The 19,754-nt window shown below is 41.6% G+C and overlaps 1 protein-coding gene across 18 annotated transcripts in view; it reads right to left on the reverse strand.

The window, feature by feature from the left end:
* The window catches only part of LOC136657740 (sodium channel protein type 2 subunit alpha-like), a 57,779-nt gene extending 46,197 nt beyond the window's left edge, over positions 1-11,582 (reverse strand). For 9 of the 18 annotated variants that reach the window (XM_066634698.1, XM_066634693.1, XM_066634689.1 and 6 more), the window contains exons 1-7: positions 11,304-11,582; positions 10,102-10,220; positions 9,103-9,192; positions 8,040-8,168; positions 7,121-7,212; positions 6,147-6,383; positions 2,794-2,857 (exon numbers count right to left, since the gene is read on the reverse strand). In XM_066634698.1, coding sequence (XP_066490795.1) covers positions 2,794-2,857; positions 6,147-6,383; positions 7,121-7,212; positions 8,040-8,168; positions 9,103-9,192; positions 10,102-10,220; positions 11,304-11,582 — 1,010 coding nt within the window. Of the gene's footprint in view, positions 1-2,793; positions 2,883-4,917; positions 4,933-6,146; positions 6,384-7,120; positions 7,213-7,310; positions 7,403-8,039; positions 8,169-9,102; positions 9,193-10,101; positions 10,221-11,303 lie in introns of all 18 variants that reach the window. The other 9 variants (XM_066634699.1, XM_066634690.1, XM_066634684.1 and 6 more) reach the window with 2 other exon arrangements.
* Positions 11,583-19,754: the final 8,172 nt, after the last annotated feature.

Genomic DNA, 19,754 nt, shown 5'->3' on the forward strand with positions numbered 1-19,754 from the left:
GGCAAGAGAAAGAGACACAGTCTTAAAACTGATACTCAGAAAACAGACCTTTATTGCCTTTCACAATGTTCTCATTCTTATTATATCCCCCTATTCAGTATAAATACAACCAAAGAAGCTAATAGAATAAAGCCTAAATAACTACAGTTCAATAACAATTTTAAAAACACCAAACAATAAAAAGACAGAATAAAAAAATATTATCCCATATAATTATCTAACAGCAGCAAGCAGTTAAACATTAAATGATTGCTGAACTAAAAATCATTTCTGAAGCATATAGAAAGATGTAAAAAAAAAAAACAGGACTTCCGAGGATTTCCTTGGAGAGAACATGCCAATATTGTGGAACCACTGCTGAGAAGGTCCTGTCACTTGTATCTTCCTGACTTATTTCCTGCACTGACAGGACAGACAGCAGGGTCTCTGAAGCTTAGGAAAATACATATGAGGGAACACAGTTCTTGATGTAATCTGGCCACAGTCTGTTTAGGCTTTGAATGTCAACAGTAGCATCTGAAAACTGAGGCTGGGGGCTGCATTTTGCCGCACTTGTAGTTTCTGAACCATTTTTTAAAGGCAGCCCCTGTACTGAAAGCATTGCAGTAAGCCAGCCTGGAGTTACTGAGGAGTTCATTTACTGGAGTTCATTTACTGAGTAAATGAATGACAGCCTATCTTCTCTAGGAAACAGAAAAGCTGGTAAAGAAGTGCTCCTGTCTCCAGTTAACACCTGGATGGCACTGGGCCCAGCAGCACTCCCAAGTGGAAGGGATATGCCCGAAGTGTTTTTACTAGATGTCTTCTTCAGAGACATGAAAAAGAATAGCTTTAATCTGCTGCATTAAGTCACTCAAGACATGGTGCATTACTTAGGGCGCAATCCTAACTGGCACTTAGGCCGGCATAGGTGCCCCGGGAGGGTCGTAAATGAGCCGTAAAGTATGTTTGCGCCTCCATGGGAGGAAGCTGCGTTGGCGCATCTAGATGCACCGATGCACGGAGGCCAGCAAAAGCCTCCACGGCGGCTTCCTTGCCGCCGCTTGTGTCAGTGCACCGACACTGACACAAGCGGCGAAGGTAGGCACGGGGGGCGTGGATGAGGCGGGGGGGCATTTCTGGGTGGGCGGAGAGCGGGCGATGGACAGCCCCGAGTGTGGGTGCGCGGGGAGCCAGGTGTAGGGCTGGGACCCGGCAGTTATGCTGGATCCCAACCCCCATCCCCGGGGAGAATGGAGCGGCTTCAAGTCGCTCCGCTCTCCTCGGACTTGTGCCACCTCCAGAGGTGGTGCAGGTCCAAGGAGACCCATTGGGGCGAGCAGCCCTTACCCAGGGGTAACGGAAAGAGCTTCCCCTTGCCCCTGGCTGAGCCATTGAATCTGTGTTGGGTGCAGCGCAAGCCTCCTGGCTTGCCTGCTCCAGCGCAGGTTTGGATTGTGCCGTCTGTGCATCATTTAAAGCTTTGCCTCTTTTTAATTCTTTTTCCTGCTCTTTGGTGCTGCCCCTCCTTTCCTTCTGAAAGAAAAGGAACAAACCTTGATTCACTCTGACCTGCACTCCAAACACTACAAAGAATTGTATAAAATAAACATATTAAATGAAATTAATAATAATTTGCAGGACTAATCTGTTTAAAGGCCTAGACGCCTTTAAAAGGGGATTGGACGAGTTTCTGGAGGAAAAATCCATTATGGGGTACAAGCCATGATGTGTATGCGCAACCTCCTGATTTTAGGAATGGGTTAAGTCAGAATGCCAGATGTAGGGGAGAGCACCAGGATGAGGTCTCTTGTTATCTGGTGTGCTCCCTGGGGCATTTGGTGGGCCGCTGTGAGATACAGGAAGCTGGACTAGATGGGCCTATGGCCTGATCCAGTGGGGCTGTTCTTATGTTCTCCAAAGAAGCAGCAGAAAGTAAGTATACATGACAAACTGAACCTTTGCAATACAAAGCAATACTTGGATCCAGGGATTCCCCGAGTGGCAGAAAAAAAGACTTCCACTTATGTGTGGGCTGGTGCCTGATTTCTGCAGAGTCCACTGCTCACATACTACATACTCTGCCATTTGCAATGGCTCCCCAGACCCAGAAGCAGTTTTTCAAGGGTGCAGGTGGTTGCAGAGGTAGGGATGGTGCAGAAAAATCCTTTTCTAAAGCTCTGCTCATAATCAGTCATGGCGTTGGACTAAGTACTTGTGCGGCATTGATAATGGCATGTTCCTCTTGTATATATACGTAGGTCCAACCTTGTCACACATTGATTTTTTATACACAGATTTGACTTAACTCGAATGGCTACTGCAAATGAGAAGGAAAGTGCTGATCCCTGAAGAAGGGGAAAAATGCATCCTTTTCAAATCACAATTTAAAAAACTGCTTTTTTTACTGTTGTAAAGAGTCGGTCCTCCAAGTGATCATTCCATTCTTCAGCTGAGCCAGGCAAAGGCAGGGGGTCCTTTGCATTTCTAATTGCCGACTGCCTCTCTACAACAGTAAGAAAAGCTGTTTTTAAACCACAATTGTAAACGGACACACTTTTTCATTTTTTTAAAATTGCTTTTATTTAATACATTTTATGGTATCAGCAGGGAGTTCCAGAATCAAACCCCTGAGTATGTCGAGACATGACCTTGTTAGGAGCAATGGAGGGGCAAGAAACCTGGAAGTGAGTCTTTAAATCTATTTTTCCACTGTTTTTTTATCCACTGATTTTTTTTATCTACTAGGTTTCTGGAACAGAACCCCTGTGGATAACAAGACACAACCTGTAGTATATTTTGAAAGTTTCTTACCCCGCATCCGAGCTATTACCACAAAGCAAGGCATCCAGTTTATCTTTCAACTTGTAATGATGAGCTGTTAAAAAGAAAAGAAGAGTGTTCTTATTGTGTTTTCATTCAAATCCAATTGCCTAGATTAGAGAAAGGACATTTTATTAACAAGAGACACAATTCAACTCTTCCGTCACATAATTACCTAGATTCCGGTCAAGAATTTCATATCTTGCCTATTGTTATAATCAGCATTGTCACCATCTATACACTAAAAGTGAACTCAGGTGGTTAAGTGCCCATAAGATTTGAGGTAAAGAACAGGTTTCCCTGACCCAAACAGTTGTGTATTCTACTCACTTTGAGAACTCATAGGTAGTGGTGCTTTTTTCTGGTAACAGCCCAGTCCTGAACTTCCTGGCGCCCCCTGGAGCAGTGGCATCAAAGCGGCTATCACTGTACCAGAAAGCAGCTGGAGGTCTCCTTGGGGAAAAGGATTTTCGTCCCCTTCCCCCCAGGAACGCCCCAAGCCCTGCAATAGGGCTTCTCAAATCTGCACCGGCTATTTTGCCAGCACAGAGTTGAAAGACGCCATGTTGGACCTTCTGGCCCAACACGGAGTTTAGGATCCAGCAGAGCCGATCCTGTCCCCTCCCATGCTGGTACCTAGACTTGGTTCCTGAGCTAGGGTTCCTGTTTCCTGAGCTAGGACTCAGCAGCAGCACTGGCCAGGTTCAGGACTGGGCCCTAAAGCAGGATTATAACCTAAGTCTTACTGAACACTAAGACTTACACTGGACTTACTTCTAAGGTAAATAACACTGGTTTCAAACAACTCTACTCATAGTAAAGTAAATAAATCTGTAAGCAAAAAAAAAAAAAAAAGAAAAAGGAATATTGCCACGCCCCCTCAAAAATCAGCCAGGGAAGAAGTAAGCACGTTCAGTTGTCTCTAAGAGCCACTGAACGTTCAGGAGTCCATGAGGGGAAGAAAAACAAAACAAAACTGAGCACAGGGTGTTGATGAAAGGGAATTAGCCAGCTTGAGCTTTAACAGCTTTAACAGCTTGTAGTATGCTGGAGGAGGGTATTAGGTTGGGGAGAGGCAACATTTTGTTACAAACCAAACTCTTGTGTTAAAACCAAGTAGCGGGGCTACAGCCCAGCCAGACTGGTCCCACTGGCACTGCTATGCCAGCACTGGAAAGTTGTTAGGATTTGGGCCTAAGATGATTAGATTGCTAGAGAAACCGCTAAATTAATTTAGATAAATTTTTATATTAATATATAGTATTTCTTTATTACAATACCATACAAATGATGTTTTTGTTTTAGTTGACTAACTGAAAAATCAGATGACAGAGGAATTGACTGAACTGTAATGATCGGTTAAAATGGTTATTTCTCAATACTACTTTAAGAGTGCAATCCTATGTGCACTTGCCTGGGAGTTAGTTCCATTCAACTACAATGCAATTATTTCTGAGTGTACATACATAGGACTGCACTGCACACCTCCCTTTTCTCGTGAATAGTAAAATCAAAGCCTAAATGTTAATAACTTTTAGCAATGCGAAGTTTTGCAAGTGGTCAGCATTTATTTCACTCAACACCCAAACAACCCTACAGATAGGCCCTTTGTTTTAATCATATGGATAGGCAACCCTGGCCAACTCCAACTAATGGTTCAATCCTAATTAAACACCCACACCCTGCTAATGCAGCTGCACCAACAGACCGTGAGATGCATCGTGCAGGGAGGGGAGCCCCAGAGGCCTCCTCAAGGTAAGGGATCGTTTGTTCTTTTACCTTTGGGTAAGCTTCCACTACCCCAAAGGGTCTCCTTGGATCTGTGCCTGACATTTCGCTGGCATAGGTCCAAGAAGAGTAAGAATGAAGGAACTGGGTTATGATATGGCGCAAGTTGCTGCCTTAGGAATGATGTCTCCCTCCCCCATTCCACCTCTTGCTCTCCCCCCTGCTCAGATACTCCCCTGTTCCTTCCCCTCCCCACCTTGTTCTGCCCACCATCACCCGCCTCCCAAGATGACTCATCTGCCTCCGCACAGGTTGCCCTCTGTGGCACCACGCTAGGGCTGTTGCTGCCAGCTGCAGTGGCACCCATGAAATGGCTGCCACCATCACACTGTTTGCAACATCCTAAGGACATGTATGCTGTTCTACATGCCTTTAGAATGTCACAAAGGCCAATTAAAATTGGGCAATGATTGTTGCTGAGTATTTTGAAAAATCCCTGAACAGTAACTCCCTTGTCCCCATTTGCTCACAGCCCATGAAAATCCAGGGCTGGAGGAATCGGAAGTATGAAAAGGGATGCAGGGGGTGGAGTGGGGGTGGGGCTGACAAAGTTGGCAGTCAGCAAAAAGAATCCCCTCTTGCATGAATGGAAGTGTCTTCTGTTTATGGTAAAACAAGTTAGGATATCTAATCCATTATCAGTATTTTATTAAGGTTATTTATTATCTTTAGCAACAATAAATAATAAAAATGAAGGCAAACAATTATAACCAAAATAGGACAATACCCTGAAGTTTTTGAAAAACTGATAAAATATCCTTATGGATAGCACAAACTAACAGGAAGAAAAGAGTCTTTTAAAAATCACATTGATGTTTTTGTTATTACAGTCTCAAGCCTCTGTGGAACTAATAAAAGTCCAGTTTTCTGCTTTCAACCAGATAACAAAGCAGGGAACAAGGCAGAACAAGAGAAGGGGAGGAGAGGGGGAGGAGGAGGGAAGGAGAGTAGGAGGTGTGTGCATCAGAATACTGTACCACAGTAATGTAATCGCAATACTGTAATCAAAGTACTACAATATAGTACTTTTTGTACAATATTGGGCAATATTGTAAACAAAGTCCTACAGAAATGCATCCCATACGCAACTGCATTTGTAAAGTATATTCAAATGTATGTCATCCAACTACTCAGTCATCAAAATAGTGAATAATTGGCTTCCCAAACCTGTAAACCCAGCAACACACTGAATCTAATCCACAAACATCAGACTTAAGGCCCAACTGCGAGTGAACAAAAGTGAATTCACAGACTGTGCCCTTTGTATGGTTCCTTTTTTGTTTGAAATTTTTCAAAACCCCACGAATTACATTACAGCTCCAACACACATGAGTAAAAGCAGCCTCCACAACTCTATCCAACCCAGCAGAACTATCAGAATAATTCAGTTTGGGTTATGCAGTGGAGGAACAAATTAACCTGCAGAACATTTTGGGCTGCACCTTTAGCTACTGAATTGCATTCATTACAATTTGCCCAAGACTATTCAGTTAAGTCATGACAGTGCCTAGATTTGAATCCAGGGGTCTCTCAATGGCTGTTTTATTTCACCTCACCTGAGTTCTCAGCATATTTAGACCAGTTTAATTCTGTTCCATTATAGTATTCAACAAACCGGGGATCTTCAAAAGAATCATTACTTAAGGGCCAAAACAAACATTTATGTCTCAAGCTGCCCATGAACAGTTGCAATCCTATCAGTGCAAATACACTCAGGCAAAACACAGTCAGGATCATGACATCTGAAAGCTTCTTCACTGACTGAATCAGGGCTCCAACAATTGTCTTGAGGCCTAAAAAGAGAAAGTAAAGTTATAATCACAATACCTTTTTTTTGGACTTCATTTTTAAGTCTCAAATAATTTAAAGAGGTTGCATTACTGCTGAAATAAAAGATTTCATGCAGGAAGCTTGCATATAAAAAGCCATAATTTGTCATAAGGTAAAAGAGAGTCTTTTAATTCATGACAAGAGAAAAATTTGTTTAAAATGGAATTTGTGCATGAAAATGGACAGCTCACAGCACTCTAAACTAGTTATATAAAAGCCAGCAATTTGGTGATTCATGCTTTGTGTTGATCTCATGTAAAGAAAAAGATTGTACGAATGGTGAATTTTTTCGTTCATGACTACTTGTAGCACATCCCTTTAAGCCAGAAGATGACTGAAGGAAGATATCTTAAGGTAAATGTTCATATAATGTCCACACTAATTGTTGAGATTTTTTTCTCTACTAGAGATTCAGCTTTCAAAGATGAAATTTTCAATCCCAAATTTTTCATAAAGCCAGGTTATCTTAATATGAAAACCAGAACCGTTTTTCATATTAAGTAGTCAGTGTAAATGTTAAATTCAAAGGCTGATTTAAAAACAAAAGTACAAGAGTAAAAGAAGGAATCGTTTCAAGAAAAAGAACAGAAAAAAAGATTCCTTATATATTTTTTTTAAAAGCACACAGCTTGTTGAACGAAATGTGACTGAAGCATCAATGAATTGAAAAGTCAGCCTCTGCATTTAACCTAGCTCTCACCTGGAATGACTGATATAGTTTTCAATGCTCGGAGAACTCTGAATGTTCTCAACGCTGAGACATTGCCCAGGTCCACAAATTCTGTCACATATCTGCAATAGGGGAGTTCACACACAAACACAAAGACACGATAAAAAGGAACAGTTGGGAGGTATAAGGGACCTAACACCTTACACCACTTACTTCTTACCTGGGATTACAGAAATAGTTTTCAAAGCTCTCAATACTCTGAAAGTTCGAAGAGCTGAAACATTGCCTAGGTTTACAAATTCTGTTACATACCTGTAGAATTAAATCAGAGTTATTCAGATTTCTGGAACATTTGATGCTACTTACCTGAATACGTCATTTAATCTAAATAAGTTCACCAAACGAGCAAATTATTTGCAGTCATCTTGCCTCCCCTCATTTTATATTTTCCTACCTTCCTTAGGAAGTTCTAGAGCTATGGTGAGCAATTCAGTGCTGAGAACACATTGGAGAAATACTATGAGCATCAGGTCTGCAGCTACTTGCCACATGTTTTCTATCACATTTCAGAGTTTATCTCTGGAACTAGAGTGGCATGGAACTTACTTTTTCAGAATACACAGAAATACAGAAAGTATTTTCAAGCCGTAAAATTGTATCCCATGCGCAATATAATGACGTGCAATACCATGACTGCTTTAAAGGTAACGTCAAATGCACAGCTGTTCAGTAAGGGACACAATATCTATTCCAAATTAATCTAATCTAAAATAAAAATAACATTAGTATCTTTTATTCTCTATTATTGGGAGATACCATTTCTGTAATATTTGATAATTCAAATATTAACATTAGTTAGAGCTTGAATCATGCAAACCTAATATAGACATTTTTAAAAAGTCTACTCAGATAATTAAAAAAATAAAAATAAAAACCACCAAATACTTACGCAAATACAATGACGGTGAAATCAAGCCAATTCCAGGGGTCACGGAGAAAAGTAAAGCTATCTATACAAAAACCTCTTGCAAAAATTTTAATGAGGGATTCAAATGTATAAATTCCAGTGAAAGTGTATCTAAAGAAGGAAAAAATGCAAGCAGAGTTTTCATCCAAAAGGACATAAAATTCGTTACAAATATTTACTTTTGAATGGATGACTCCTTTTGCACAATGAAAACCTCATAAAACTCTGTAACAGAAATCTGATGCTCTTCATTTATCATGCCATGATTTTGATTTTAATATTATTTCAGAGTTAGAATGAAGTGTGAATATCATGTGTAAATATGGACAGTCTACATACTGCAGAATTACAAATTCTAATTCTAAAGGAGCTTTAAGCCTTTGGTGGTTAATGAACTGTGTTAGAAACTCAGACTTAATACTGGAAGGCTGTTTTTACATAATGTCAGAGACTAACGGTGCAATCCTGTATGTGCTTACTTGGAAGCAAATCCCACTGTGTTCAATGGAACCGACTCTCCAGAAAGGGAGTACAGCCTTAGAGATAATTCAGAACCAACAAACCAAGCACTGAATAAAGAGAATTATTCCTTTTCTGCAGCTGAATAAGGAAGAACAGTGATATACAACAGAAGGAGACTGAGGGCCTGATCCTACCGTGTGGCAGCGTTACTCCTGCGTGCACCACCATGGTGACAACCATCATGAAAGTACCATAAAGCAATTAGTGACAGACCAGCAGTAGTTGAAGCTGGCACGGGTGGGCACTGGCCTCTTATGCTGATGGGAGAGGGAGACTGGAGGCATTCTGGGGTGTGGGCAAGACAGGGGAAGGTGGGGAGTGGTAAAACTGGGCAAGGGGAGGATGGCCTGGCGGGCTATTTAGGCCCAGTAGGGGGTGGAGATGGCAGCAGATACTGCTGCTGGATCTTATCCCCACTCCTCTGCCTTGTAGTAGCTTCGAATAATGTACAAAACCTACCATATTTAACCCATGCATTGCTGAGACAGAAAAAAGGAGAAAGGAATACATTTTTGCAACTTACTCTACGTGCTTTGACCAGGGAGGAGGATCACTCATGGCCATGAACACACAGTTTGTCAGAATAGTGCACATAATAAGCATGCTGAATAATGTTGGATTCAGTCAAGGAAAGTAAGATGACAAGTTATATTGCATACCCATATACAAGATAAATGTATGCATGTTCTTAGGACACAGGCTTCTAAGTATGTGTTGGAAGAGTCTGTGTACTCATCTGAATAATTACTACAAGTTCAAGACGAAACAAAATGTAACATCAAAATAAATGCTCTACCCCTAATTTTGCAGGAATTTATTTCTACAGCAATTAAGGGCCCAAACCTAAGCTTCCCCAGTGCCCAGAGGATCAGTGATGCAGAAAAGGCCACTGCTGTACCCTGTGGTCTAGGAAACAGCCCAAGATCTCCTCTGGGAAAGGGTTCCCTTACCCCAGAGGTTCTCAAACTGGGGGGCTGCAACACCCCAGCCAGAGGAGCTTTGTCTTTGCTCCTTTATTTGCTACTGAGCAGGCACAGAACCAAGGAGACCCATGTAGGTCTCCACAGCTTGGAAGGGGGTTTAGGATTTGGTGGCAGCCTCTGCTGCTGTCTCTACCCACCCTCCCTTCACCCAGTTCTGCCCTCCCCTGCCCCGATACCACCTGTCGCTCCTCCAATGCATATTCTTGGAACTGAGACCCAGTGTAGACTTGGGCTGGCCTCAGCATGGGTGCTGCAGCCTTACTGCAGGCGCATGAGTACCTTATGGCACTTTTTGTAACACCGAAAGCTAGCAGTAAGGCAAGAGCATGGGATATAAGCCCAAAAAGATTGGGCTGTAAACCTTTTATTGAAATTAAACCAAGGAAGTTTGTTAAAGTAATTTGTGTTATTTTAAAAGGCAAGACAAAGGATTTAAGAATACAGAAAGACATGTTCAACTATTAAAATAGCCTGAGTATCCTAATACATCACGCTACCTATATAGGTATATTTTATACAAATCTCTTGACAAAGGATATGAATGAACAAAAATCTTAATAGAAATTCTTCTAAGAGTACTGAAAGGACTTAACATGTACAAGGCAGGTGTGGCACTGAATCTGAAGATGGTCTTCCCTTTATTCAATACTATAAAAGTCTAAAAGCAGAAGAAAATGTGAAAAACAAACTGGATTATAAATAATGTTTGAGGACATCTTAGTATGAAAATGGAACTTTATTACAATGGCTTACTTTTAGCCTGTTCATGTTAATTACTGGCTAGCAGAATGCTATCTACTGGTTAATACAAGAAATATTGAAAGAAAGCAAATAAAATATAGAAGAGACAGTCTACCTTACTTAGGACCAAACAAAATAAGATTTAAAAAAGTTGCATGTAGCAAGCTTTGAGTTCAGCAGACATGCTTGGGCATGCTTCAGCAACTTGGATGTTAAGCAAATAAAAAGCAATATGGAAAGAGAAGTTGAACGAGGCATTGCAATCCATGCCCTGTTACATAAAAGGAAATGGTTTCTCTGCAACACTCTTTTCTAACATTTGTAGATTTTTAAGTGCAATTCTACACATGCCTACTCAGAAGTAAGTCCCACTGAATTTAATGGAAATTACTTCCAGGTAAGTGTGCATATGATTGCTACTTAAATGTGTCGCTGAAGTAGTTTTCACAGCATATGATACCAGATTACTGAAAAGAGAGGTGGCTGTGTTGCGGCAAACACAACAGAGTCCTGTGGCATTTAACCCAAAAACTAAAACAATCAGCCCTCATCATCCGTAGGTTTGTGATCTGCAGATCTGAATCAATGCAGATTGCAAGCCCGCACAGGAGGGCCTCAGAGGACCTCCCGGATGCAACCAGAGGTTGTGTCCGAGTCTCAGGTAGGCTGAGCAGTGTCCCTATGCCTCAGAAAGTTTGCCAGAGCCTTCTAAAAGGCACTTAACAGTTTTTCGGATGGGCCACTCAGTAGATTCAATTATCTGTGGAAATGGGGGGGGTGCTGGGGGAACAGATCCCCCATGGATACAGAGGGCCCACTATAACCGAAATGCATGAAACATTTAACAGCAGTATGCTATGACCTAAGATACACATTCAGTTGTCTCAGTCACTAGGTCTTGCATTACTAAAGCATAAAAGTCACTCAAGGCAAATGGTGTCTAGACCAGTCTGGTAATATGAAAGATCACGAAAAACGCCTGACTTTGAGGTTGACTTACTTTTTTATTTGCATAATAGTGATCCAAGTCCTCCAAGGGCTCAGACACCATTCCTGGAGGTATGTCTCCATAAATAAAGGGCAGTGCTTTCCCTGCCTCCAAGTCTTTGTTTGGCTTTGGTTTGTTCTCCTCATTATCATCATCTTTTTGGTCTTGCTCAGCACTTTGTTTTGCTTTTTCTTTTTCTTCAGCAATCCGCTGCTCAATTGCTGCAAGGGACTCCCGAGTGAAATAGAAGAAACAGTCGGGTCCTGGTGGTGCCAGCAGCACTTGTGCCATCTTTTCATTCTGCAAATTTTAATTACTTCTTGACTTGTATGAAAGAATGACCTATGAGAAAGAAAATCAAAGAACAGAAAAACAAACCATTAAAAACAACAACACATTTTTAAAAAAAATCCCAACCAAACAACAACAGACAAGTCAACTGAGCTATTTACAACAATACAACTGAGACTACAATAAAGACAAATGAAATTAGACTTCTAGAGGCCACTGAAAGTCAATGAATGCCTAACTTTAGGGAGCTTCTGTCAATATCCCAAAGTGGTTGGTATTTTTGACAACTGCAGTGAGCACAGTGTACTCACAGGACTGTACCTTAGGCAGAGATTGCAGACACTTGAAGCCTACATGGGCTAATGTTATTTGTATACACAGGCACTACTGCAGCGGTTTTCAAACACTCAGGGAGCATGTGAACCACAGTAAGTTCTTGCAGGGGTCAGAGGGAGCTGGAAGTGGAGCGAGATTCACTTTTCAAGACCTGGGGATCCCTGCAGATAGTTGCACAGAGCTCCCTGCACCCCCCCCCCCCGACAGACCGCTATAGGGACTGGCGAGTCAGCTGCCTTCTCCCCGCCCCTTAAGGGGAAAGTGACCAGGGCTCACAGGCTGGGGTGTCGCAACGCCCCAGTTTGAAAAGCCCTGAAGTAGTACATGGTACAAAGCAGAAATGCATGCATGGTTTTGTTTTTTGCTTGTGGAAATCAGAAGGGAACTAAAAGTAGAAGGGTACACTCAACTTTCAGAGCAAGTCACAGAGAACAATCCTCTTTAACCAAAATGAGAGGTAGGACAGAATATCCCTGATGAACATTCTAGAAGCTTCCTCTCCAAAGGCACAGAACCCAACTGTGGCATAATGCAGAGACCACATAGAAGACCATTAACAATACGGGAGGGGGGAATCTAGCTGATGCCAACTTTTAACCTGTTCCACAACAAAATACATTGCTTTCTCAATTTCAAATGGAAAGGGGGGCACAAACAGACACTGTTTTGGTTAAATGAAGATCAGTGAAAACATCCTTCAAATTATTTACAGTTTTCTCTGCTTTTCATATGCATTAGCAAAGACTTTGGAGAAATATATCACATGAGCCGGAATCTAAAGAACTGCTTAGGTCAAGGGGTTTATGCTTAGCTAGTGGATTATACCAGGGGTGCCCAAACCCCGGCCCGGGGGCCACTTGCGGCCCTCGGAGGCTCCCAATCAGGCCCCCTGGGAGCCCCCAGTCTCCAATGAGCCTCTGGCCCTCCTTGCTGCAGCCTTGCTGGCTCCTTGCTGGAGCCGTGCTGGCCTGATGCAACTGCTCTCAAGACAACTGTTCAACCTCTCATCTGAGCTGTAAGATGAGGGCTTCCTCCACGACTTACTGTTTCATGTCTGATGCAGCAGTGGTAGCGAAGGAAAGGCTGACCTTGCTTTCTGCAAGGCCTTTTATAGACCTTGAGCTATTCCAAGACCTTCATTCATTCATGCAATATATTAGCACCTCTAATATATTCATTTATGTAAATTTATTCAAATTTTAAATGGTAAATTAATTCTTTCTTTCCCGGCCCCTGACACAGTGTCAGAGAGATGATATGGCCCTCCTGACAAAATGTTTGGACACCCCTGGATTATACAGTTGGACTGTGGTATCCATTCCCAGACTTCCCATGGATACTAAACCTGCTGATAAGCAAATTTGCAGGTTGGGTCCAATAGGACCTCCTGACTTGAGGTGTTGTGTTCTGTGGTGGGGTTCTGGAGGCCCGGAGAAGCTGCACATGGCTTTTCCAGACCTCAGAAAGGAGGTGCTGAAAAGGCACTTCAGGTTTGCTTAAATCCAGAGGCATTTCAGAGGCCTACAGAGGCCACGCATGGGTTGCTGCTGTATAAATGTAAGTGTAAATGGTTGTCAGGAAAAAAGAAAGAGGAGAAGAAAGTCCCTAGGAAAAAATCAGGAGTGCATAGTAAAATGAAAGCAAAGAGGGAAAAGAAGGGAGAAAAGGTAAGCAGGAAGATTAGGTTGATTTCCCAGGGGGATACAGGGTTAAGAAAGTGGGGGTTTTAGGTTGTAGGAAGGAAGAAAAAGGGAGTAAAACTAGGGGATTCATAGGAATAAAGAGATGAGGGTCTCTGTGATTCTGAATAAGGTGAAAAGCTGTGGCTGGAGAACGACTCTCTGTAGCCTGAACAGTTCAGCCTTTTCCCTACGGCCTGTTGAACCTGATGCTTCCATGCCATCAAAGCAAACTATTGCAGAATTGGTCTAGGTCAGAGGCTCCCAAACTATTCCCTGAGGAGCCATGGAAACCAGCCAGAAGAGCCGCAGAATCATTACAAAAACCCCACCACCCTATACAGTGTATATGATTGTGAGCAAAGAGAAGGCCACACATTTCATGCTGGGAAAAGTATGTTCCATTAAACCACAGCAGGAGCCCTAGTTGTGTCTGAATACTGTGGGGTACCTAGTACAACAATTAATCCAGCTCTGACTTGCAGCAAACATATAAATCTCTCCAACATCCTACAAATGAGAAAGTATAAATCTGGCGTGTTCTGTGTTAGAGTGAATTGATCATACACTTGCAACTTTTCACTACAGTACAGTATGGAAAGCACATTGTCTCCAGGTCTTTGGAAAAATACTTCTCCATTTCACACAATGCTGGACCTCTAAAAGTAGGATAATAATGGGCTGATTGTGTCTGCCAGCTGTTATGTAATGTAAAGACAGGCAGTTTCAGTAATTAGTGGAGCACTCCCTCTAGTGGCTGAACCTGTTGTGAGTGTACCTGGCAGATTACCACAGCAGAGAACGTTCCTGGGCTGCTCCTTGCTCCAAAAGCAGCCATTAGGCCAAGTGATCCCACAAGGATGCTTTCCCCAGGTGATCTGACACAGACTGCACAGGCTCATTTCAACAGGCAGCTGGTCTTTACATATCTTAATGGGCACACTTAGTTTACATAAAGGGGACCTGAGCAGGTACTCAGTAATAAGGGGTAAATGTTGACATGTTCCATCACTGTGTTTATGTTGTAGCAGGTGATACTGGTGCGAGTCTCTTGATAGAAAATATAAAGGATGGATGTAAATACAGAAGGCCAATCCAAGTAAGAGTGTAATTCAGAACCTACACCAATAACAAATGCTTCAAAGGCTTTGCTGCAACATGATTGAACCGGCATCTCCACTACAGCAAGGCCAAACACTGAACTCAATCGAAAGTAGTGTACATACACAAAAGCCCTCAGTAAGTTTTGTTATGTCTGTCAATCATATGTTATGTCAATCATAAGTGGGCTTTCACACTGAATAGGAAGGAAGTCTTCAGAGGGACTTTCAAGAGAGATGTTTCACTTGGGTTATAAATAAAACAGACCACTTTTGCTTTAACACTGCAGAACCTTAGAACTTACTAGAAAATATGTTATCTTCAAAAGTCTACATGTAGCTATCCAAATTCTACAAACTCTTCCTACCTTCTTTCTAAGTTGGATGTGCAATATTGCAAATTTATACTAAGATTTTCAGTTTGATTTTTTTTTCCTAGTTTCAAGCACACTGCATTCTATTTTTGTTCCCTGGCCTAAGGTTCTAACTCCCATGGATCTGGGTGCACCTCTTTCAGGTCTCTCAATTTTTTTCTTCCTCTGCTTCCCCTTATAACCTTTTCTCCCAATGCAAAAGCGGATTGCAGAAGTCTGTTGCCAAGCAACAGATAAGCAGATCTTGCAGACAATCTCATTTCTTAAAGGTGCAACATGCCTTCAAAATATGTTTTCTCCTCTCTCCTTCAGCTGCAACAGGCCCCAATCCTAACCAACTTTCCAGCACTGGCCTAGCTGTGCTAATGGGGCATGTGCTGCATCTTGCAGTTGGGGGTCAGTCACGAAGGCCTCCTCAAGGTAAGGGAACGTTTTTTCTCTTACCTTGGAGCTGCATTGCCCTTACCTCAGCGCTGGAAAGTTGGTTAGGAGTGCACCCTTAGTTTCCTGGAAAATCAATTTTGGGGTAAAGCTCATAACATGGTGCTCATGGCACTATGTTTCCCTTCTTAATTTTTTCTAGTTTTAATTGATTTTTGAATTTCTTCTGTTATTCTGGCAGCATGAGAGCCACAACAACAGAAGTGCAAAAACTTTCTAACCGCCTTGGAGAAGAGTTGCAGCAGCTAGGCTCCTCCTGCATCATCTGGTCTTTTCATGTTACCAGGAGCACGTAGCTAGTGGGTCAATGAGAGAACCCACTCCAAGGGAACAGTGAAAAGCGGTAACATTTACAGTTCTGTTCAGTAATACAAAGCGTCTTGCAAAGTTTCATTGAAATATGAAGAAACAATGGCAAACAGCAACGTTAGTCCTGATTTCTACCAGGACTGTGGTGCACCAGGAAAGAGTTAACTGTGCATCACAGTCCCAATCCTGGCAGCCAGCTCCCCTATGGCTCCTATTTAGTATGCAAGTCTAAGAACTGTTCTCAGGTATAATCCTGGGGATAAGATATTCAAACAAGGCCAATGTTTTTCACTTTCATAGTTACTTGAAGTAAGCTGTCATATAGGAATACTTATGTATATGCATACATAATACATGTATATGCATACTCATATTCCCAGAGGATAAAAAACTTTAATGTCACACAGTGCTTTGATTACTTCAATATTACTTCTACATATCATTGTTGTGATCTAGTTATCTGAGAGTGTGCAAAGTCTTACTCCACCCTTGTCTCCCTCTTGTCTTCTTCCACCTTGTTCCTTTTTTCATACTTACCCAGTTGAAAAAAGAAGGCTATTCAGTAATTTCAGAGTGGCCCCATATCATAACAGTCACCAAATGTAATTATTAGAAGCCTCCTTTCCCTCCAATAATTTTGTATCACACAATGGAAGAAAGAATCCATTTTTCATGACTTTTATTTCAATTTTGTTACAATTCTTTATTTGTGCCTATATTATTTATTGTTCTAGCTCAGGGATGCCCAAACCCTGGCCCAGGGTCCATTTGTGGCCCTCAGGGACACCCAATCTCCAATGAGCCTCTGGCCCTCTAGAGACATGCTGGAGCCCATGCTGGCCCGACGCAACTGCTCTCAGCGTCAGGGCGACTGTTTGACCTCTTGTGTGAGCTGCAAACTGAGGGCTCCCTCCACTGCTTGCTGTTTCACATCTGTGAAGCAGCACCAGCAGCGAAGGAAAGGCCAGCCTTGCTTTGTGCAAGGCCTTTTATAGACCTTGAGCTATTGTGAGACCTTCATTCATTCAAATGTTCCATCTCTAATATATTCATTTATGTAAATTTATTCAAATTTTAAATGTAAATTAATTCTTTTTTCCCGGCCCTGGACACAGTGTCAGAGAGATGATGTGGCCCTCCTGCCAAAAAGTTTGGATATCCCTGTTCTAGCTTATGGAAAATCTAAATAAAGTACTTGTAACTTCTGAAGAAGAAAACTGACATACCTTCTGCCAAAGGCTGACTTTCAAATGAGGCATCGAGTCTAGAGGGCAACCATGACACAAATTGTCTGGAGGACCAGAACAGATCTCCAGCAGCAAGCGTAAGACACAACCACCTAAACAAACAACATCTAAACAAAGCCTTAAACAAACAGAAAAGTTTTTTTAGCTGCCAAAAAGATGTTTAACGTGATACCGTCTGTACCTTTAGATGGCAGACAGACACCATAAATCAGTGCATCCCTCAGTGCTACTACTATGATGAATGAGGGAAATCTTAGACTTGTAGAAATTGAGTGACTGCTTTACACTGTCGTTTTGAGGAAGTTGGCTGCTAAAAGCATTTCCTTATGGGCAATAAATTATGCCCACACTGTCCATGTGCTATCGGTGTACACTATCCATGTACAGCTATTGGTTTTGCCATACAAAGAACCTCAGCTACGTGAGGTTCTGTATTCTCCCCATTCTCCAACTTCGGGTAAAACTGACCAAGTGGTAACTTAAATGGTGCTCATGGAAATTTTTAGTAAAGAATAGGCCGGTCATGCCATGCCAAGTTCTGAGGATTTCACCACCAAGTGACACCTGAACAGAAATCAGGGGAGCAGAGGAGTGATAAAAGGATCCTTGCAGAGTGTTATGGTATGATTACTTTACTAATTGGTTACATGCTTAGTATGGTACTATTTTAACTATATGGTGTTAAGACTAGCTACCTGAAAGAGGACCTTGAAGGAAAGGAAATGTTCAGGTCAGACACAACAATCTCCTAATCCATAAACCGAAGTTTGAAGTGGTTTTACAAAGCATGCTTTTGGGCAAAACTAGTTAGTTCTAATTACACTAGGACCTGATGAAGATGTAGCTAAACTATGGTAACAAACCACTGAAGAGAAGAAAGGAGTGACATGTGGGAAAAGAGGAACAAGTACATTGCATGTTCCCGACCTTCAAACCACATTCTGGAGTTTAGGAATATTATGCAGTAATCCCTTAGGTCAGGAGGTACTAGTTGAGACAAGATGATTCTCAAACAACTGTTTTTACTCCGCTGAGATGCAACAACCAACAAGCCAATAGTAACAGGCCTCAACTGAGATCATGCCCAAATTCCAGGCATGTGACTTGAATTTCTGAGGTCTTCTTAGGGGTTGGGCTTTCAGTAACATATACTACACATTACACCTGAACTCTTTTCAAAGTAAGGGAATGTTTGTTTCCTTACCTCGGAGCTGCACTGCCCTAATGTTGGTGCTGCAAAGTGGGTTAGGATTGCACCCTTAAACAGATGACAAAACAGCAATAAAAAAGGAGCTAGATGAGTCCGGCAAGGCATAGGGTTCCATACCTTGGTTGCTGCAATGAAGAAGAGTTGCATTCCAGACACAACCCAGACCACTAGAAATTAGTCTTGGCTATGGTTACAATAATATCTTTGCCTGGCTTTGACAATGAGTACCTAACAAATATTGCGACAGACATACCGCAGACTCTCGCCTATAAGTCAATCCACAGATAAGCCGAAGGCAGGTTTTGAGTCAACAATCACAGAATTTTCTGTGACCCTTGGATAAGTCAGGGGTTAAACTTAGGGTGTGTGTGTCTGACTATAGTTTTGTCTGATTTTACTTGAGGTCAGATCCTGAAAAATAACATACCACTAACTGTTACCTAAGAACTGTAGTCTCTACTTTATTAAAAACATAGTAAAAGATCATAAGATACATTTTTATTCTTTTTAAATTCTGGTCTTCATCATCTTTTTGTAAGGCCTGCCTGCCTGCCTCTTGAGAAGCCAAACTTTTCAGAGTTGAAAGGTTTTGCCCTCTGATTGACCCGGAGATAAGGCGAAGCAAGAATTGGAGCTTGATTACTTGGCAAAAATTTCACATACTATAGGCGAGTATCTATCGTAATTTTGTACAGGTGTCTGCATGTGTGTGTAATATCAATTCCTTCCATGTTAAATGTATTAAGCAATGTCTAGAATTACATATGGATGTAGCAAAGAGAACACTGTCTCTCATTCTCTGTTCAAGACATTCTAATTATTCATCTGTGTAAGAGATTTACTATTGAATTAATAGGTAAGATGTTCCAAAAGCAGCTTAGGTTTTGTAACAAAACTTTCCATTTGAGAATCAGAAAACAAGCTTGTCTGTTTTCAGAATTCTATAGAAAATATTTTGCCTCCAGGTTTATACATGTAAGATAAATATCTTCACTAAATTGTTGTGCCTTTTTAGGCACAGAAGTCAAACTTATCGTTTAGCTATACACAGAACACAGTTTAGAAGTCACATGGCCATTTGTACTTATAGGGAATTCCAGCAATTCTTCTGAATTTTTACGGATCAGCCAGATGGAAAAAGAGCCAGACTTTCTGCTAAATGTTGCCTCTTTACTATTTTATACAAACAGTGCTTAAATAGTACCCTCACGGTTAAAATGAACTCCCAACTTTTGACTGACAGAAGCACAGTGGCTAATAATTAGTCCTTGCAGCCAATAATGAAAACGGATAATGGAATTCTACAAAGCTGCAATTACACACAATTAATGATGAATTCCACTGGATCACAGATAATAAAGTAGCATATTTATTTGGTAAACAAAGTCAGCTGAACATGTGTTTACAGTTCATTAAAAAATTATTTGAAGTGGAAGAAAAACACCTTTAACATACAGTGGTGCCTCGCAAGACGAA

Source organism: Tiliqua scincoides, chromosome 1 (assembly GCF_035046505.1).
Source record: "Tiliqua scincoides isolate rTilSci1 chromosome 1, rTilSci1.hap2, whole genome shotgun sequence".
NCBI classification, from domain to species: domain Eukaryota; kingdom Metazoa; phylum Chordata; class Lepidosauria; order Squamata; family Scincidae; genus Tiliqua; species Tiliqua scincoides.